At 36.5% G+C, this 23,028-nt stretch overlaps 1 protein-coding gene across 5 annotated transcripts in view; it reads left to right on the forward strand.

The window, feature by feature from the left end:
* The window catches only part of ALMS1 (ALMS1 centrosome and basal body associated protein), a 192,754-nt gene that overhangs the window by 114,568 nt on the left and 55,158 nt on the right, over window positions 1-23,028 (forward strand). For all 5 annotated transcript variants that reach the window (XM_076000887.1, XM_076000891.1, XM_076000888.1 and 2 more), the window contains 3 exons: window positions 10,310-10,480; window positions 16,253-16,390; window positions 18,729-18,899. In XM_076000887.1, the coding sequence (XP_075857002.1) occupies window positions 10,310-10,480; window positions 16,253-16,390; window positions 18,729-18,899 (480 nt within the window). The remainder of the gene's footprint in view (window positions 1-10,309; window positions 10,481-16,252; window positions 16,391-18,728; window positions 18,900-23,028) is intronic.

Below are 23,028 nucleotides of genomic sequence, written 5' to 3' on the forward strand. Positions count from 1 at the left end.
AATTATTTACGAATCAGATACATACAACTGTTGGGCACTGTACAACTTCCCAAACCTTGAGCTGAGATTGGACACAGCCATTCTCATTCCCTGCTTTTTATTGCAGCAACTGCTAAAAATTCAGCTTTGCAAAGACTCAATAGCATTGAAAACATAGTACAATGAACTACCGTGTTTACCTGAAAATAAGACCTACCCATAAAATAAGCCCTAGCAGTATTTCTAAGCATTTGTGCAATATAAGCCCTACCCTGAAAATAAGACCTAGTGATGGGTGTGGCTATACAACGTATCTGCACAACCCATGCATTTCGTTGCGGAGTGGTAAAGAAGACGCAGCCCTTCTCATCTGCCCCATCGTGACAGCTACTATCCAGAGGTGACCGGAAAGGTGCGGCAGCCCCACCAACAAAGTCGGCTCCCCCTGTCAGGTCCTGGACATTCTGTGCGTGCTGCAAGCTGTGGCTTTGAGGGGAAAATAGCACATCCCCTGAAAATAAGCCCTAAGGTGTCTTCTTGAGGAAAAATAAATATAAGACCTTGTCTTATTTTCAGGGAAACACGGTACTTTGAACTAGTAGTTTATGATGCTGAGACTTTGAACTACCTCAAGCTTGAATAGTCAAATATCACTGTTCTTTTCCTGGAATCTTAAAATATTCTGCAGCATCTCTGTGAGTTTACCTGAGGGGAACCATAGGCTTGGGAAATGAATAGCACCCCATGGAAGGGTTAAATAAGTATTTCCTGTGGGGATCTTAATTTAAGGGTGCCGAGTTGGTGTGGTGTGGGGTTTTGATTGATGGGATAGTATTTTGAGTGATCCATAGGAGATGATTGGGTTCACTTTAGACAAATTGTTTTCTTCATAACTTTTCATAGATATATTCACGTGTGGAAATTACAAAGAGAAGAGAGGTCCTTGGTATTTGGCAGATTTTTTGTTACTTTTATATGAAAACTAACTTTTAGTGGTAACTGCATTAAAACATCTGAAATGACCTCTCCTAATTTCCCACTATGATGGCACTGAAAAAGAGAACCACAAAAATGCTTATCAAATGTTAAGATTAATTGTTAAATCTATAGCCAGAAATGAAGAAATTTCCACTCCCTACAAGGCTATGATTTTAAATACACACTTAATGGCTACAGAAAGAAAACAAGCTAGTTTAAATGATTCCAGGCAGGAAAATCTTTGATCCCACTTACTCGTAGTTCAGAAGACAGAAGTCTATAGACAGTAGAAATATGGTCTGGTGTCTAGATACCTTTTGATGTTTCCAGTGTTCTGCTATCCATTTACATCCCTAATACTATGAGAAAGATTTAATAGTGATGGGTGATGGGAGAAGAAAATGACTCAGGTAGTGCATTGTATCCTGAGAAATATTGGCCTTGTTGATAAAAAGTATTGAATGCATCAGTAAGACAGAAAGAGATCTAGTAGTTATATACATTAGAGGCTGTAGTTTTTCATGTTCTCCATTTATTCTGAGAGTTGGGAATGGAAAATTGGGAAGTTGGGAACAGAAAACAATCCTTTCTTAGATCAGTAGACTAATTGAAAGCCTAAGAATTGTTCTCATTCTATTGTCTGTCAACATATTGTACATCAATATATTGCACATCCAAAGATATGAGAAGATCCAATTAGAGTATGGGGCCAAGAGCAAGCCATACACCAATGTTAGCAAATATTTGGGCCAAAAAGATTGTTCCTCACTTGAGAATGTGTAAATAATAGAACCATAAAATCCTTAAAAAATAAAAAACAGGGCAATGGAAACAACCTCCCAAAGAAAGAGATAGATGTTAGACATTTACTTCTTAGGCCCATTAACATTCTTAAGTAGTGTATAAAAATTCATTTATATTTACAGTTAGCTCTGTGAAAATAGATACCGTGCCTTTTTTGTAAGCCATTTTGTACTTCACCCTGACGTTCATTATAGACATTAAATTATTTATATGTTAATAATCATTGTCAGTTGGAGCAAAAATCCATAGTAAGAGAACTGGCTGAGATTTTTTAAGCGGAGGCAGGTAAGGAGTTACAGCAGCAAAAATGGTGGAGTAAAGAACTCCAAAAATTTTCTCCTCCATAAAAGCAATAAAAAAAAACTGGCAAAACTTTTCAGGAAATGTTTTCAAAATTCTAGAAATTAACCAAAGGCTTGCAGCAACCCAAGGCATATGTATTCAAGAAAAATGGCTGAATTGTGGTAAGAATAATAAGCTTTGGCATTTTAACTTGCCCTAGTTTCATTCCCAGCATTCCAGCTCAGTGATAGCCTTGAAAAATAACAGCTTTCTTTCCCAAGACTGGAGGAAACAAAATGAAGCTGGACCTCTTTCAAAACTTCATTCCCAAAGAATTATCAGTATTTGACCTGTCTACTGGTTCCATGGAAGACTCCACTCAAAAGGCGTGTCTTTTCTTGACCTGACTGGGAGCCATCTAGTGCTAAAAGCCTCTGGGGAAGGAGAGGGAAAGGTATTTGTCACAAACATTTACAGGGAATTATTGTAATATCACAGTGCCTGAGGTAAAGGCTAACAGTTGAGGAAAACAATAGACTAACTAAAAAACTTAATGGGAAAACCTGAGGATGAGATGTTCATAAATGCTATGAAAATCTCTGACCTATTATTAGGTCTCTAAGGAGAGCACATGTGTAGGCCTGTGTGTATGCTCAAGAAATACCCAAGGCCCCAGCTCTTATCTTTGCCTACATTGCAGCTATGTATAAGAAGAAAAAGGAAGGCTAAGGTAGAGTTAACAACTGCCTGGGTCAGTGTTGAAGGCATGTCCCACTGTGCATAGAGCCGTTCAGTGAAATTTGGGAGATTTATTGGTTCTAGATGTTTAAGGAAATCTCTGTTTAGACATTAACTGACCACTATGCCAATTCAGTGGAAACTCCAATGGCCAAACACAACAAAGAATATAGGCTTCACAGAATTAGTTAAGAAAAGTTATTAATCAAACAACATAAAGCAACAGCAGCAAACCCTGGGATGGGAGTAGAATCTGATTTCCAAAGTTGCCACATTATATTGTTTACATGTCCAGTTTTCAACAATTTTAATTAAAACTTTTTCCTATTGTACATGAGAAAAACAATATGTTACATACACAGAAGAAATAGCAATCAAGAAACTGTCCCAGCCGGGCGCGGTGGCTCACGCCTGTAATCCTAGCACTCTGGGAGGCCAAGGGGGGCGGATTGCTCGAAGTCAGGAGTTTGAAACCAGCCTGAGCAAGAACAAGACCCGTCTCTACTATAAATAGAAAGAAATTAATTGGCCAATTAATATATATAGAAAAAAACTAGCCGGGCATGGTGGCACATGCTTGTAGTCCCAGCTACTTGGGAGGCAGGAGGATTGCTTGAGCCCAGGAGTTTGAGGTTGCTAGGCTGATGCCACAGCACTCACTCTAGCCTGGGCAACAAAGCGAGACTCCGTCTCAAAAAAAAAAAAAGAAAAAAGAAAGAAAGAAACTGTCCCTAGGGAAACACAGATATTGCACTTTAGCTATTTTAGAGTGTGTTAATGAGCTAAATGAAACCAGCTCTAAAGAACTAAAGGAAATTATGAGAACAGTGACCTTACAAAATAGAGAATATCAATAAAGAGATAGAAATAATAAAAAGGAACCAGACAGGAATTCTGGAGTTAAAAAGTACAATAACAAAATTAAAAATTTGAGCTCATGAGCTCAATAGCAGATTTGAGTAGGCAGAAGGAAACAATGAACTTGAAGATGTGTCAATTGAGATTATCCAGTGTGAGAAACAATGGCCAAAACCCCCCAAATGTGATGATTGTTAATATGTACATTTATTAAGCTGATAAGCTTAAAGAGCTCTGAGCAGGATAAACTCAAAAAGATTCACATCTTTTTTTTCTTTTTCTTTTTTTTTTTTTTTGAGACAGAGTCTCACTCTGTTGCCTGGGCTAGAGTGCCATGGTGTCAGCCTAGCTCACAGCAACCTCAAACTTCAGGGCTCAAGCAATCCTCCTGCCTCAGCCTCCCAAGTAGCTGGGATTATAGGTATACGCCACCATGCCCCGCTAATTTTTTCTATATATTTTTTAGTAAGCCAATTAATTTCTTTCTATTTTTAGTAGAGACAGGCTCTTGCTCTTGCTCTTGCTCAGGCTGGTTTTGAACTCCTGACCTTGAGCAATCCGCCCACCTCGGCCTCCCAGAGTGCTAGGATTACAGGCATGAGCCACCACACCCGGCCAGATTCACATCTTTTGACACATCATAATCAAACTGTCAAAAGACAAAGAGAATCTTGAAAACATCCAGAGAGATGACTTACCATGTACAAGGCATTCACAATAAGATTAACAGATAATTTTTCATCAAAACCTTGGAGTCCAGAGGCATTGAAATGACATATTCAGGCTGGGGGAACCGTGGCTCAAGCCTGTAATCCAGCACTCTGGAAGGCTGAGGTGGAAGATCACTTAAACAGTTCAATACCAGCCTGGGCAACATAACATGACCCCATCTCTACAAAAAAAAAAAAAAAAAAAAATTAGCTGGGCCAATAAGAAGTAGCAAGATTGAATCACTAGTTTAAAAAAATGTCCCAATCAAAAGCCCAGAACCAGATGGATTTACAGTTGAATTCTACTAGACCTATAAAGAAAAGGTGGTACCAAATCTATCAAAAACTATTCCAAAAGATTAAGGAGAGAATCTTCTCTAACTCATTCTACAAAGCCATTACCCTGATACCAAAGCCAGGAAAGGATACAACAACAACAACAAAAACTACAGACCAATATCCTTGATGAACATAGATGCAAAAATCCTCAACAAAATACTAATAAACTGAATCCAAAGACATATCAAAAATATTATTCACCACTATCAACAGGGTTTTATCCCAGGGATGGAATGATGGTTCAGCATTAGTAAATCAATAACTGTGATTCACCACATAAACAGAATTAAAAGCAAAAACCATATGATCATCTCAATAAGGGCAGAAAAAGTATTCAGTAAAATCCAGCACCACTTCATGATAAAAACCCTCAACAAACTAAGCATAGGAGGAACATACCTCAAAATAATAAAAGCTATATAAGACAAACCGACAGCCAACATTATACTAAATGGGGAAAAGCTGAAAGCATTCCCCCTAAGAACTGGAATAAGAGAAAGATGTCCACTCTCACCACTTGTAATCAACATAGTACTGGAAGTCCCAGCCAAAGCAGTCAGGCAAGAGAAAGAGATAAAGGGTATCCAAATTAGAAAAGAGGAAGTCAAACTATGTCTGTTTGCCAGTGATGTGATCTTATACCTAGAAAACTCTGAAGAGTCCTCCAAAAGATTCCTAGAATTGATCAATTAATTCAGTAAAGTCTGACATTACAAAATCAGCATACCCAAATCAGTGGCATTTCTATACACTAAAAACAGCAAGCTGAGAATCAAATCAAGAACTGAACCCTATTTATAATAGCTGCAAAAAACAAAAACAAAAAATACCTTGAAATATACTTAACCAAGGAGGTGAAAGATCTCCTTAAGGAGAACTACAAAACACTGATGAAGGAAATTGCAGATGACACAAACAACTAGAAAAGCATCTCATGCTTATGGATTGTAAGAGTCAATATTGCTAAAATCTCTGTACTGGAAAAGTAATAAACAGATTCATATGACCATGGGAGAGCATGAAATGGAAGATTGATAAACCCATTCTCAAAGCTCATTGTAGTCCTCATTTGCCTTTTATAGTGTAAGCATCTTTTCTTGCTTGCCTGAATGTGATACTAGAGTTTTAAGAAATATCTTTTGGGTATAGTGCAGTTTCTTAGCATAAGCCAGGTACTTCATCAGGTACTCAGATTCAGGTACAGTAATATGTTGCAAGCCCAGAGGAAAAAGTGGACTCTGGTGGGTTTATTGAGCAGACGGGATACAAGTTTCAACACATGCCTTCCTAAGGTACCTTCAGAAGTGATTTTGACTCTGTGTGGAAAGTGTTTCACCTTATGTGCTGACTTTAAACCCTAAATTCCACTTAAAATATATCTCTACCTGGGTGAAGAAAAATAATGAAACTATGTACAGTGTGATCCTAGTATATGTTCTAATTAGACGATATATAACTAAGCTTTGGTTGGGTTTTATTTTGTTGTTTCCTTCATACTTTTCCTAAATTTTCCACAATAACTAGATTGATATTTTTGTTTAATGACAGAAAGCTGTCAGCTCATGTTTGTTTATTTCCTCAACCAATAGGTATTAAAACTATTACCATGTTCCAGACAGATACTATGCTAGGTGCTACAGTTTACAGGAGTGTGCAAAATAAACATGACCTCTACTGTCATGGAGTTTATGTTTAAGTTGGGAGACAGATATTAAATAAATAAAGCAGAAATAAGTGTATAATTACAAATGATATGTGCTAAAAAATAAAAAAGAATACGAAGATAACCAGCAAGGAGACCCAGTTTTAGGAACTTATGAAGGTCTTTTCAAGGAAAACTTTTTTTTTTCCTGTGAAAAATTTATTTATTTATTTTTTTCAGCATATTATAGGGGTACCGATGTTAAGGTTACATATATTGCCCTTGCCCCCTTCCCCCTTGAGTCAGAGCTTCAAGCGTGTCCATCCCCCAGATGGTACACATCGTACTCATTATGTATGTATATATCCATCTCCTCTACCCTCCCACCTGCCCAACACCTGATAAATGTTATTCATGTATGTCCACTTAGGTGTTGATCAGTGAAACCAATTTGCTGGTGAGTACATGTGGTGCTTGTTTTTCCATTCTTGAGATACTTCACTTAGTAGAATGGGTTCCAGCTCTATCCAGGAAAATACAAGCGGTGCTATATCAGCATTGTTTCCTATAGCTAAATAGTACTCCATGGTATACATATAACACATTTTATTAATCCACTCATGTGTTGATGGGCACTTTTTAGCTGAGATCTAAAGGATGAGTTAGGAAGGCAAAGAGTAGAGGGCGATAATGCTCTGACCTGAGGGAACAGGCTAGGCAAAGCCCCTGAAGCAGGAAAGAGCTTGATGCAGTTGACAAATGGAAAGAAGGCAGTATGGGTTGTTTAAAAATAAAATTTCAATGAATGTAGTTTAAAGATCTAATTGGCTTTTCTTCATGATTCATGAATTGGGCAACATCCAATTCTATAACATAGAAAGTGCTCTGCTGGCCATGGCAGAACAGTTGGTTTTAATAAGGTAGCCAGAGCAGGAACAAGGAAACGGAATATGGACAGTCCCTGACTTAAAACAGTTCGACTTACTAGTAATATTTTTCAACTTTATGATGGTCAGAAGCAGTATGCATTTAGTAGAAACTATACTTCAGTACAATATTTAATAAATTCCATGAGATATTCAACACTATGTTTTAAAATGGGCTTTTTGTTAGATCATTTTGCTCAATGTAAGTGTTCTGAGGTTGTTTAAAGTAGGCTGGGTTAAGCTGTGATGTTCAGTAGGTTGAGTGTATTAAATGAATTTTTTGACATAATGTTTTCAACTACATCCACCTTATTAAGACCTAACCCAATCATAAGTTAAGGATCATCGGTAAGACCAAAGAAAGTATATTGGTTAATATCAAGTTACTTTCCTTTTAAGAAGTAACACGGAGAGAACTTTATGCCAGCTCAGGTTGATTAGGCCCTTTTCAGTTGGTTGTAGTGAAACTCCTATTTTTAGGAAAAGTTGGTCTGCTTGGGGGTTTTCCTGTTTACTTAAAGTTTTAGTTTGAATGTGTGGCACTTAGCATGAGTGACTCCATTTCTGTTTGGTTTGTTGGGGCTTAGTGCAGAAACTCAGTCCAATACAATGGCCTCTCATAAATTTTAATTCACAGGGTAGAGCAGAGTGATGGGTAAAATGGTTAAAAATAGGTAGGTTCAAGATCACACAGGGGCTTGTAAACCATTTAAATTATTTGGATTGTATTCTAGTAGGCAATTGTGGTGTGATTTACATTTGTAAAATTTATTCTGGCTGCTACATGGAGGGATGGAATATATATGGGAAGGCAGAGAGCCAAGGTGGAGAGTGTCAAAGTGAAAGTGAAGATACCAGCTATTTAGAAGGCTGTTGCAATAGTCATTGCCAAAGATTAGAGTGATGTCAGTAGAGGTAGGAAGAAGTGGACAGTCAGCTTATTTTTAGGAAATAGATCCTCCTAGACTTGGTGATAGAGCATGGAGAGAGAGAGAGAGAAGGTGGGAAAAAAGTGATGTCTAGTTTTCTAGATTGAGCAACTGGGTGAATAGAGGTACCATTTACTGAGATGGAGATTAAGGAAGAAGCAGATTTGGGGAAAATGATCAAAATATCTGCTTTGGACATGTTAAAAATGAGATTCCTGTTATATATCCACATAGAGATGTTAGGTCTGCAGTTGAATGTAGGCAGAGTGAATTCATAAATGTTGCAGTTGTACACGAAGGACACCACATAATTGAGGTGGCACTATTTGCATCATAAACTTGTTATGTTTTATGAAAACACACAGATAGGCATGAACATTCCAGATATTTAGTTAGAGTTCTAGAGCAATATGTTAATTCTTGTGCTGTTCCAAGTGTAAATCTACACTTGCACATGCTATAGCTATGCACAGGTACAGGAAAATAAGCACACGTACACTCACTGGCATACACACGTGTGTGGCTGTACTCTCTCTTAGCTGCCTCTCAGCTCCACTGAGGTTTATTCTCTTGCTCATCCACCCACTGCCCTCAGAGACTTAATTGTTTCCCAACTGACTGTGAACCTGACATGGTCACCTCTCTTGGAGAAGGAGGGGTGATGGTACAAAGTGTTCATGCTGCTGCTGCTGCTGTGTACTCTCTGGATCTGGGAGGATTTGTGAGGAGAATGACCACCACTTACCATTGTTTGTGTTGTACCACAATATATAATAACTTAAAATTTTTTATTTGAGGAAAGGATATCTTTTTCTAATTTCCATAAAAATGCTATAAGAGCCATCTGTTTCCTGGAATGATAGAGCCCAAAGCTCAGAAGAAAGGTCTTAGCCAGTGGTACATTATTTGTTGTCATTAGCACATAGATAGTGGGCCATACCTTGGTAGTCAGTGAGTTGACCTAGGAAGAGAAGAGAGCCCAGTCTGACTCCTTGAAAAGCTACAGCATTGAGAGATTTGGTAGAAGAAAGGATAATAAGGATTTGCCAGAGAGATAGGATAATAAGAGAAAGTAATGTTACAGAAGCTGAGAAGAACCCCAATATAATCTGTAGATTTGACCTGGATGGCTTGGTCTTATCCTTGCAATCTGTTCTTAAGACCCCTTCACGGCTTATTTATATTTATTTTCACTGTCCTGATAATTCTAGTACTTACCCAGCTCTTATTGCCATACACATATTAGGAGCTCAGGAAATACACAAAGTACAGGATCTTGGATTAGAAAGAAAAACCATTTTGTAGCAGATAATTCTGTAGTTACCACAGACCTTTATATGTCTAGAAATGTTCTTTTGCCTGTTAGATGTGGCATTAATTATAGATTGATTTCTCTTATCATGAATGTGGGAATATTGAAATATATTTTAAAAGAAAATTAAATACTTTCAAACCTTTTATTTCTTTATCATGTATCATTTTCCTTTCAGTGTTTTATCTTTAGTATCCTCAGATTAATCTTCCTAAATGTAGCTAATCATATTATCCTCATATTTAAAAATCTTCAAAAATGTTGCATTTCATATAAAATAGAGTTTATACTCTACAGCCTGAGATTCCACATACTGCTTAATTTTGTCCCATGCAATTATTCTTTAGTATATTTCACTACTCTCCTTAAAGTATTCTGCAATCTAGCCTGACCACAAAAGTATCCACTATTCTTATGTATACTCCTTGTCTTTGCTTACACCGTAACTTCTGCCTACAATGCCTTGCTTCCATCCTCTCCATGTTAAAAAGCCTACTGTTTTTCTTCAAGGCACAATCCATTTTTCTCCTTCGTCCATAACCCCTCCTGAGCTAGAAATACTTTCCCTCTTGAACTGACATTCTACTTTATATGTCTTCTTTTATGTCATTTGCTTCTCTGCCTCATATTGTTGAAATTTATTCTACATGTCTTACAGCTTCAGTTTGACTGACATCTCCTAATTGACTTAGAACATTCACATCGTAGTACCTTTTTTATAGAAGTGGTCTAAGAGGCAGTTATTTAAAAAGTCTTTTTCAACTTCATGTCTATGTTTGTGTTAATTGTATTACTTTCCCCTTTTTCCATAGGATCCAACGATGCCATTGCACCAGACTTCCCAGCTCAGGTGCTAGGCACGAGGGATGATGACCTCTCAGCCACTGTGAACATTAAACATAAAGAAGGGATCTACAGTAAGAGAGCAACGAGTAAGGCATTCTTGCCAGTAGGGAAAAAACCCTTGCAGAAAGATAATGCAGGTAAATGGATTGGCATAGTATATTTTGTGACTCCCCCCCTACCCAACTTTTTCATCCTAAATGAGAATATTATTCAATTTCAATCCATTTTCCTGCTTTGTTATACAAACTTTTCTCTTTGCTGTTATATTGGGCATATATAAGAAGGTAAAATTTCTGAAAACTGTAAGCTTTATTTTCACCATGAGGAATAAAATATGATATATAATAACTTTTGAAATGAAATAATATCCAGTCAAGTATGTTTTAGAGACTAAAATACATAAAAAGAGTCTTGATTAAATTACCTCATAAATTTATCTCTTTCAGATGTTGCAAACCAACATCTCATAGGTTAACTTTTGCAGGGAGATATGTGGCTGACATGATGTTTTAAATTTTTTTATTTTGCTGCTAACATTTAAAAATAAGATTTTGAGCTTCTCTTAAAAAATCATAATATCTGGTTATACTTGGCTTACATTCTTTCATGGCAGTAATCTGCTGCAACGTAGCCATGGCTGTCCCCTCCAGACACATCCATTCTCCTGTTTGCTTCAGCTTCCACAATTCTCAGATCCAGTTTGCTTCATTCATCCTTCTTAGCTATCTGGTCACTGAGGATATTTGAGTTTCAACCTTATTCCTAGATAGAAGTCTCACTGCTTTATAAAAGCTTTTAATCTTTAGGGATCCACTTTTTTTCATCTGCATCTCTGACATTGTACTCGTTTAGTTGATACGTGATATTACTAATATTAAATGAAAACTTTAGTAGTTACTAAAAATTCTAAAAATATAATTGCCTGTGTTTATCTGTTACATTCACACCTTTTTATTCCTATGTGTAACTATTAGCTAAATAAGTGCTACTGATTCCAGGGAAGTTTTTTAACATAGGGTGGCTCTGTGTTCTAGTTTTGGCATAGTGTTAATGACTTCGTATGATGGCATCAGTGCCCGTGTGAAGAAAATGGGTGAGGTCTACTTGTCAAAGCACACACATTTATTCTTCTAGGCAATTTTTGTTGCACTGTAAAGCATATTGAAGTCTGTTTATAAATCCCTCTTGAAATGAGATGAAAGAGATATATGTGCCAGCTAATGTTGAGACTGCGAAGTAAATAATAAGGAAAATATTTTTACAAAATATAACTCATAAATGAAAACCCTCATGCACTAGGAAATCTCTTACCCGTTTACCACTACCTATATGCTAGTAGCAATTTGGTTGACACAGATAACCCTAAGGTCCCACCGTCAGATACCTCGGGAGAGGGTAGATATGGGAAAATTGGCAGAGAACTAAGTGGGCTCCATCAGAGTCTGCAGGAAGAACTCACTGGCTGTACCTCACCGTTAAACTGGATCCCCCTATGCAAAAAGAAAACCCAGCACCCATAAAGGAAAATATTGATAAATATGGCCACATTAAAGTGAGAAATTCTATAAATGATGAATACCAAATAAGAGAGTGAAAGGCAAGCAAACCAGAGTAGGGAAGATATTTGTGATACATGTATCCCACAAAAGACTTATATCCATAGTATAAAAAGAACTCTTACAAATCAATATGAAAAAGGTATTCAACCCAATAGAAAAATGGCAAAAGACTTGGATAGGTACTTTACAAAAGAGAATATCTAATAGCCAGTAAACCTTACAAAATATTTTACTTCATTAATCAGCAGGGAAATGCAAATTAAAACCACAATAAGTAGGTCTATGTACTCACAAGGATGACTGAAATGCAAAAGACAGTACTGTGTTGGTAAGAATGTAGAACAAGCAGAACTCATTCACTGCTGGTGACAGTATACATTGGTATAATGACTTTGAAAGCAGTTTGGTATTATCTACTAAATTATACAAAAAGCATAAGCTATATGACCTAGCAGTTCTGTACCTAACTGTGTACTCAACAGAAGGGGATTCACACAAGCATCAAAAGACATACAGGCCAGGCGCTGTGGCTCACGCCTGTAATCCTAGCTCTTGGGAGGCCGAGGCGGGCGGATTGCTCGAGGTCAGGAGTTCAAAACCAGCCTGAGCAAGAGTGAGACCCCGTCTCTACTATAAACAGAAAGAAATTAATTGGCCAACTGATATATATATAAAAAATTAGCCGGGCATGGTGGCGAATGCCTGTAGTCCCAGCTACTCGGGAGGCTGAGGCAGAAGGATCACTCGAGCCCAGGAGTTTGAGGTTGCTGTGAGCTAGGCTGATGCCACGGCACTCACTCTAGCCTGGACAACAAAGTGAGACTCTGTCTCAAAAAAAAAAAAAAAAAAAAAAAAAAAGACATATACAAATATTCTTCATAGCATTATTTCTAATATCTCCTAACTGGAAACTACCCAGATGCCCAGTATTTATCCAGTGAAGTGAATAAATTATGGAATACTAACACTGTTAAATACTAATTAGCAAATGAGAATGAGTGAAGGATAAATACATGTAACAACACTTAATCTTGCAAACAACGTAGGAGAAAAAAGTGACATAATAAAAATGCTATATTATTCCATAAAAAGTTGAAAAAATATTCGAAACTAGTTTGTTGTATTAAAATCAAGTAAGTGTTACCCTCAGCACAAAGGAGGTAGGAAGGAAAAATGGGGTGAGTATGTAGGCATCTAGCCAGATTTTATTTCTTGGCCTACGTAAGGTTATATACACTTGCTTATTGGTAATTCACTGAGCTCTATATTTATGCATTTTCTGCATGTTTTTCTACACAATAAAAGAGATCTTTTAAAAAAATAAATTAAGGTATTAGAAATGTCTAAAAAGGACGTGCAAAACTCTTTTAGAGAAAATTATAAAACTACATTGAAATATATTAAGGAAGACCTAAATAATTGGAGGATTATACAAACGTAATAATAAATTTAAGATGTCATTTCTCCCAAATTAATTACTAAATCCAATGCATTGCTACTCAATTCCAATAGGATTTTTCATGGAATTTGACAGGCTGATTGTAAAATTTTTATGGAAAATCTAAAAGTCCATTTAAAGAATAAGGTAAGGAAACTTGCCATATCAGACACCAACACTTAATTATACATGTAGTTTATTTAAGACACCATTTGCAAAGGAATACACAGAAAGAAAAATGAAGCAGAGTGGTTACCCAGAAACACACCCATGAATGTGGAGACTTAATATACACAGAAATAGCATAATAACACATAGAGAAAGAGTGAAGATCAATGATTCAATAATGTTTGGACTACTGATTATATATGGAGGAAAAAAATAAAATCACATAAATCACTACTGCACCTAAATCAAAATATACAGTATTCCAGGAATATTAAATGTAAAAAGGAAAACTTTAAACTTTTAGAACTTAGATGGTCTATCCTTATAACCATGAGATAATTAAGGATTTCTTAAACAAGACACACAAAGCACAGATCCTAAAGGAAAAATGTAATCAAATCAACATTATTAAAATGAAAATTGTGTGCATAAGAGTTAACCATAGGCCGGGCGCGGTGGCTCACGCCTGTAATCCTAGCAGTCTGGGAGGCCGAGGCGGGAGGATTGCTCGAGGTCAGGAGTTTGAAACCAGCCTGAGCAAGAGCAAGACCCCGTCTCTACTATAAATAGGAAGAAATTAATTGGCCAAGTAATACTAGAAAAAATTAGCCAGGCATGGTGGCACATGCCTGTAGTCCCAGCTACTCGGGAGGCTAAGGCAGGAGGATTGCTTGAGCCCAGGAGTTTGAGGTTGCTGTGAGCTAGGCTGACGTCCTGGCACTCACTCTAGCCAGGGCAACAGAGTGAGACTCTGTCTCAAAAAAAAAAAAAAAGAGTTAACCATAAGCAATTAAAAGGCAAGACACAGACTGAGAGAAGATATTTGAAACTCATACAACCTACAAAGAAATTTTACAGGCCGGGCGTGGTAATCCTAGCACTCTGGGAAGCTGAGGCAGGAGGATCATTTGAGTTCAGGAGTTCGAGACCAGCCCAAACAAGAGCAAGATCCTGTCTCTACTAAAAAAATAGAAAGAAATTAGCTGCACAACTAAAATATATATATAAAGAAAATTAGCCGGGCATGGTGGTGCATGCCTGTAGTCCCAGCTACTTGGGAGGCTAAGGCAGGAGGATCACTTGAGCCTAGGAGTTTGAGGTTGCTGTGAGTTAGGCTGCTGCCACTCTAGCCCGGGCAACAGAGTGAGTCTCTGTCTCAAAAAAAGAAATTTTACAAAAATGGTCATTGTAGTGCTTTTCAATACTAAAAAGCTTTTTAATACTTTTCGAAGCTTTAAATTGATCAGCAGGTGAATTGATACTTTAATACAGTAGAGTACTACCTAATATTGGCATCAGAGTCACATATCTTAATGTGGTGAAATCTCAAAATCACATTGAGTGAAAAAGGCATGTTGCTTAAAGGTACATACAGTATTATATACTTTTTATATAAAGTTTAGAGACATGCATAACAATAACTGTACATTGTTGATTATTATATGCAGTGTAGTAAAGAGTTAAAAAACATCCTTGAGATTGAAAAACTCTAAATTCAGTATAAAGGTTACTCTTGAGAAGAGAGAATGGCATCATTGAGACCTTACACAGGAAATCATTATATCTACAATGTTTTCTTTCTTAAGCTCTATGGAAGATACTTTGGTGTTCATTCTGTTATATACTTTTAGAATTCCTGAAATATTTTGTTAACATTAAAAAAATTTTAATGATCTACAAATATCAGAAGACATTGAGAGATTAGGAAGATTGGAATAATAGAAATTAGAAAAATGAATAAATTTAAAAGGGGTAGCATGGTAAATAACAAGACTGGTGTTTGTTGTATTTTTAGTAATCTCTGTTCCCTTTCTGATTTCTCTGTTGAGGAGTGTTCCTACTCACAGATAGGAAATGAAAAATGATCAAGAAAAACAGAAAGAAAAGAGAAATAGAAAATATTAGACAAATTTAAAAAGCTGTAACCACATGAAATTTTAAAAAGTTATATAAGAATGCTATATATAAAATATAGATGATATAAATGCTTTTCTTAGATTATATGAATTACCAAAATTGGCTCCATAAGTGATAAAAACTTTGACTAGGCCAAAAAACTTGATAGCACTATTCAAATCTACTTTTTTACTTTGAAAAACATACCTCTCTCTATATATAGAGAGAGAGAAAGAGAGAGAGACAGACACACACACACACACACACACACATATATATGTGTTTGTTTGTTTTTTAAGAGAAATAAAGGATCTTACTCTGTTGCCCAGGCTGGGGTGCTCATAGCGTGGTCATAGCCACTGCTCAAGTTATCCTCCTGCCTCAGCCTCCTACAGGTATGTGCTGCCATGCTGGTTAAATTTTTTTTTCTTTTGTAGAGACAGGGTCTCTGTTGCTCAGGCTAGTCTCAAACTCCTGGCCTCAAGCGATCCTCCTGCTTCTTCTCCCAAAGTGCTAGGATTACAGGCATGAGCTACTGCCCCAGGCCTATCATCAAGCCATCAAAGAATAAATTTTATTTAAAGTATTATTATATTTAATTTTTTGTACACTAAAAAATATGGAAAACTTTCTAATTTACATCATAGTTTTTACATAGTGGAGCCTAAGAGGTGCTTTTTTCCTAATATAAAGGAAATATAATTAATATTATATATAATATAATTAGGTGCTTTTTTCCTAATATAAAGGTTTGAAATTTTGTTTGTGGGTGTTTTTTGGAGGGAGTTACTTATCTATGATGTTTATGTTTTTCTTCTCTGTGAGATCAAATGATGTTGTTATTCCAGATGCTTCAGTTCAAGTAGCTATTATTGGTGATGAAGACCTCTCAAACAAAAAACAGAAAGAAGAAATCATTAGTACAAGTGAAGTGACTAAAGTTGCCCAGCCTGAAGAAAAAGAATCCTTGCAGAAAGACACTGCAGGTAGCTAAACTGTATTGTCTGCATATAATTTTCTTCTGGTCTTCTAAAATGAGACTGTTCCTTTAAGACTATAAACAGAAATGTATTCTCTATTCTCTTTTTGCTATCTCTAACCCTCCTTTAGTTTGTTCATATTTAAAATAGTTAAGCTACATTTTTTATATACTTTAGCATATAAAACTGGCCTATTTAAAGCTCTCTGAGATATTTCTAGAAAACTTTTGGATATAGTAAACAAATTAATCTCATTGCCAGAAATTCACGTAATGGACTTTTACCTCTGCTGAAAAAATTATTTCAACACCATGAGATACTGACTCTATAATACCGTTGTTTCATATAATCCTTTATTCCTTTGGAATGCAGCTTGTTTACTTCCCACTTTTCTGGTTATTTTACTTCATTTGGATTATTCTGGTTAAAAATGTCTATAATAACGTGTTCAGTTAGGATTAGTTTTGGCTTTGAGGGATGAAACTAAAAACAAAATAACATTGGCTTAAAGAGGACAGAAGATTATTTCTCTATCTCATAAAAACCCAGAGGTAGGCATCCAGTGTTGATATGGTGCTCCAGAGTATTCAGGAAACAAAGCTCTTACTCTCCTGTTACTCTTAACACTTTTGGCCTCCATTCTCAAGCTGAAGCCATCAGCCCCTATTCCGCAAGCAGGAAGAAAGGGAAAGAAAAAGCATATTTTTTCCTTTACAGATAGTCTCAGAAGTTACATTTACCATTCTTCTTACATCCTATTGGTCAGACTTAGACACATGGTCACACCAAGCTAAGTTGCCAGGGAGGCTGGGAAATAGTCTTTATTCAGGTACCCATATGCCCAGCTAAAGTTAGGGTTCTATTTTAGAGAAAAAGAAAAATGGATATTAGAGGACAGATGGCAGTTTCTGCCACAATTATAAACTAGAAACATATTTTAGAGCATAGTTAGCCACTTCTCTTTCTTACGTATTGCTTTTCTAAAAATGGCAGATTGTATTTTGGGCAACACTTCAAAATTTTACCCCTTTTTTATTGTTGCTAAATGGTCCAGAAACAGTTTTGATCACATTAGTCTCCTAATCAAAAACTTTAGTTTCCGTTGCCTTAAGGATAAAATCTAAACTCTTTTAACATAGTCTTCCAGAACAGCAGAATCAGCTCCCAAACAACCTTTAGAATGCTAATTTTTACTTCTTTTCCTCATAAATTCTATAATCAAATAAACCACATACTTGCACTATTTCTTGATTGCTCAGTTGCTTTCCTGACTCCATTCTTTTGTTATGTATTGTTTTGTTATGTCTTTGTTTTGTCTTTTGTTATGTATTTTTTATATTATGTTTGTCTTGTGTACTTTTGCCTAAATGCCTTTTTCTTTTCATCTCAATGTATATCCCATCTTAGCTGTCTCCTAATGTCCAAGTCAATTGTCTGTGTGATACTCCTAGCTAGAATTAGTTTTCCCCTATTGAATATTATACCTTTTTATCTTTCTCTTTTGTGCTGTAATTCTTTAACTTAGTATGACATCTATTTATGTACGTGACTTTTGACCCCAATTTAGATTGTTTTTAAAACACATTTCTGAGTGATTTTTTAATTTTTTTCTTAACACTGGTAACAAAGCCTTTACATAATAGATGCTTAAGAGGTCCTTTTAAATATTTTTTTTTTTTTTTTTTTTTTTTTTTTGAGACAGAGTCTCGCTTTGTTGCCCAGGCTAGAGTGAGTGCCGTGGCGTCAGCCTAGCTCACAGCAACCTCAAACTCCTGGGCTCGAGTGATCCTTCTGCCTCAGCCTCCCGGGTAGCTGGGACTACAGGCATGCGCCACCATGCCCGGCTAATTTTTTATATATATATCAGTTGGCCAATTAATTTCTTTCTATTTATAGTAGAGACGGGGTCTCGCTCTTGCTCAGGCTGGTTTCGAACTCCTGACCTTGAGCAATCCGCCCGCCTCGGCCTCCCAAGAGCTAGGATTACAGGCGTGAGCCACAGCGCCCGGCCCTTTTAAATATTTTTTGTTGGCCAGGTGCATTGGCTCACACCTGTAATCCCAGCGCTTTGGGAGGCTGAGGCAGGAGGATCTCTTGAGGCCAGGAATTTGTCTCTATAAAAAATAAAAAAATTATCCAAGTGTTGTGATGCAATGCCTGTAGTCCCAGCTATTCAAGAAGCTGAGGCAGGAGGATCACTTAAGTCTAAGAAGTCAAGGTTACAGTGAGCTATGATCACATCACTGCACTCCCACCTGGGCAACAGTGAGACCTGTCTCCAAAAAAAAAAAAAATGAAATCGTCAGCTTCCTTTTTGTATAATGTATTAATTTCCCTCTTTTAGATTCCAGTGATGTTACTGCTGCAGAGCACTCAGCTCAAGTACAAGACACAAAGATTAAAGACCTACCAGACACTAAAGCCATTAAACAGAAAGAGAAGATCCATAGTAAGACGACAGTTCCTATGCAAGCCTGGCCAGAAGATGAAAAATCCTTACAGATAGATATTGAAGGTAATGGGATTGAGAGGTGTGTGTGTGTTTCTCTGTGTGTGTGTGTGTGTATGTGTACCTGTGTCTTTGTGTGTACATGAGTGTCAGTGTATGTGTGTTTCCATTTCATTCTGATGAGAATATGGCCCCATGATTTAAATAAAGGTTCATTTTTTTTTGCTTTCTTATGCAAATACTTTCAATGCTACTACTTTATCTTTGTGGATATTTGTATTGATTTGTAAAATAATTATTACTTCTGGAAAAAAATAATAGCAACTTAGAAAAACATTACAAATAAATATGTAAGGCTGATATCTATTGGAAGTGAAACATGTCTCAATACTAAAATAGGGAAAACCTAAAGGTATTCCAAAAGACTGTTACAAAGATACAGCATAAATATAATATAAACTTTTAAAAAATTGCAATAAAACAGAACCAAAATCAAATTTATTTATATTTTTTATGGCCCCTTTTTTCTGACAAAAGAAAAGCATATAGAACACAGATCATTACTACCTGTCAAGCTGTACTTCTTAGAGTAAAATAGAAGAGTACCTAGGTAAGGAGAGAAAGGGAGAAAGGAGCTAATCTACTTAAACTGTATTTTGAAAATAGTCTTGGTTCAACTGCTTATATCAAGAGTGTACAAAATAAATGATTTTTGACCAGGGTACCGAGACTACACAATGGGGAAATAATTGTCTTTTCAATAAATGGTATTGGGAAAAGTGAGTATCCATATTCGAAAGAATGAAATAGAACCTTTCTTTACACCATATAGAAAAATTAACTCAAATGGAGTAGAAACATAAATGTAACAACTAAAACTATAAAACTCCTAGAAGAAAACATAGGGGACAAGCTGCAGGACATTGAACTTGGCAACAATTTCTTGGATATGACACCAAAAGCACAGGCAACAAAAGCAAAAGTAAGCAAATGAGACTGTAGCAAACTTGAAAACTTCTACATGCCAGAGGAAACAATAAATTTTGAGCATGAATAGGCAACCTACAGAATGGGAGAAAATATTTGTAAATCACATATCTGATAAGGGGTTAATATCCAGAATATATAAGGAACTTCTGCAACTCAACAAGAAGTAAACAACCAACCTTATTTTAAAATGGGCAAAGGACTTGAATAGACAGTTCTTCAAAGATGATATACTAATGGTTAATAAGCATATGAATAGATGGTCAACATCTCTAATCATAATAGAAATGCAAATCAAAACCACAGTGAGATACTACCTCACACTTACTAGGAAGGCCATTTTCAAAAGGACAGAAAATAACAAGTGTTGCTACTCATGCAGAGAAATTGGAAACATTGTACACTCTTGGTGGGAATGTAAAATGGTACAGGCATTATGGAAAATAGTGGAGGTTCCTCAAAAAATTAAAAAGAATTACCATATGATCCAGCAATCCCACATCTGAGCATATAACCACCTGGTACAGTGGCTCACACCTATGATTAAGGCACTCCGAGAGGCCAAGGCAGAAGGATCACTTGAGGCCAGGAGTTCAAGACCAGCTTCAGCAACATAGCAAGTACCTGTCTCTATAAAAACTGGAAAAATTATCTGGGCGTGGTGGTGCATGTTTGTAGTTCCAGCCCGAGAGTTTGAGGTTGCAGTGAGCTATGATGATGCCGTGGCACACTAGCCAAGGCAACAGAGCAAGACCTTGTCTCAAGAAAAAAAAAAAGGAATTCAAGGAGGATCTCAAAAAGAGATCTGCACACCTATGTTTATCATAGCATTTATTCACAATAGTCAAGAGGTGGAAGCAATCCAAATGTTCATCAACAGATGAATGTATTTAGAAAATGTGAATTACTATTTGTTGACTAGAAATATAATAAAATATGTTATATACATAAAAGGGGATATTGTGCAGCCTTAAGAAAGAAAGAAATCTTGTCACATGCTACATGAGGAATGAATCTTGAGGACAATATACTAAGCAAAATAAGCCAGTCACAAAGGACAAATACAGTATGATTCCACTCATATGAATTATCTGAAGTAGTTGAAATCGTAGAAAGAGGAAGTAGCCAGGTAGTTACCAAGGGCTGCGGGGACAGTAGACAGAGAATTAGTATTTAGTGTGGGTATAATTTAGTACAACAGTGTGAATATACTGTACACTTAAAACGGTTAAGATGGTAAAATTAATGTCATATGATTTTTACCACACAAAAAAATAATAAGACTGGCCGGGCGCGGTGGCTCAAGCCTGTAATCCTAGCTCTCTGGGAGGCCGAGGCGGGCGGATTGCTCGAGGTCAGGAGTTCGAGACCAGCCTGAGCAAGAGCGAGACCCCGTCTCTACTATAAATAGAAAGAAATTAATTGGCTAACTAATATAGAAAAAAAAAAAATTAGCCGGGCATGGTGGCACATGCCTGTAGTCCCAGCTACTCGGGAGGCTGAGGCAGCAGGATTGCTTGAGCCCAGGAGTTTGAGGTTGTTGTGAGCTAGACTGATGCCACGGCACTCACTCTAGCCTGGGCAACAAAGTGAGACTCTGTCTCAAATAAAAAAAAAAAAAAATAATAATAAGACTAAGCAACAAAACATTGCAACTCTGCAGTGGGTAGTATGGGTGACATAGCTTGCAAAAGAAAGATGGAAATATAATCTGTACAAGCATGCTCTAGAAGATACAAGAAAATTTTTCCTAAACATTTTATACTCTGAATAATTTTAGAAGACATGAAGTGTATTGAGATAAAAGTTGATACGATAATGAGATGAAAAGGGAGATTTAGGGGATAGGATAGCATATTGAAGTGAAAAAATTATACCAATTAAGAGAAGAAAGCGATGAAAGCAATTAGAAAGTAATGGAATTTGAAGATTGACAGTGAAAATCCAACACAATAATGTCTGTTGTTATCTCTAACAAAACAAATAACAGAAAAGTAATAAATAGATAAGGAAGAATTAAACCTACAATTTAAAAAGAAACTTTAAGTTTCCTACTAAGTCCTAGGAAAAAATTGCATATGATGATCAATACTGGGACATATGTTGGTGATAGTATTGAACTTCAAGGAAAAAGAATGAATTTTTCAGACATCCATGCCAAAAAAGCGAAAAGAAAAGCAAAAAGACCATTGGGAAGAGGATAGGCAGATGAAAAGGAGGTTAAAGTTAGTGTTAAATGAGCTAATTGCATCTTTAAAGTTGATAAACTGAGAAATACATAATACAGAAACAGCAAAAATAAATGGTACTAGACTAAATTAAAAAGTTTTTGGACAGCTGAGGAAATAATCAACAGAGCAAATAGACAACCTACTGAATGGGAGAAAATATTCATAAACTATACATCTGTAGATCCAGAGTCTACAAAGAACTCAAACAAATCGGCAAGAAAAAGACAAACAGCCACATTAATAAGTGGGGAAAAGACGTGAATAGAAGCTTTTCAAAAGAAGATAGACGAATAGCCAACATGAAAAAAATCCTCAACGTCACTAACCATCAGGGAAGTACAAATTAAAACCACAATGAGATATCACCTTACACCTCTCAGGATGTCTATTATTAAAAAGCCAAAAAACAATGGATGCTGGCATGGATGCAGAGAGAAAGGAACACTTACACACTGTTGTTGGGACTGCAAATTAGTATCAAAGAGCTAAAAGTAGATTATCATTTGATCCAGCAATCCCACTGCTGGGTATGTACCCAAAGGAAAAGAAGTCGTTTTTATCAAAAAGACACCTGTACCTAATGTTTATTGCAGCACAATTCACAATTGCAAAGATGTGGAGTCAACCTAAGTGCCCATCAATTTATGAGCGAATTAACACAATGTGGTGTGTGTGTGTATATATATATATATATATACACACACACACACACACACACACACACACACACACACACCATGGAGTACTACTCAGCCATAAAAAGAAATGAATTGTAATGCCTTTTGCAACAATTTGGATAGAACTGGAGACCATTATCCTAAGTGAAGTATCCCAGGAATAGAAAAACAAACATATATGCTTTCTAACAATTTGGAACTGATTGATGGGCACTCATGGGCCCAGAGAGAAGTAAAATTCATTGGAAATCAAGAAGGGAGAAAGGGGGAAAGGGTAGGTAAAAATCTAACAGGTACAAT

Source organism: Microcebus murinus, chromosome 3 (genome assembly GCF_040939455.1).
Source record: "Microcebus murinus isolate Inina chromosome 3, M.murinus_Inina_mat1.0, whole genome shotgun sequence".
Lineage (NCBI taxonomy): Eukaryota > Metazoa > Chordata > Mammalia > Primates > Cheirogaleidae > Microcebus > Microcebus murinus.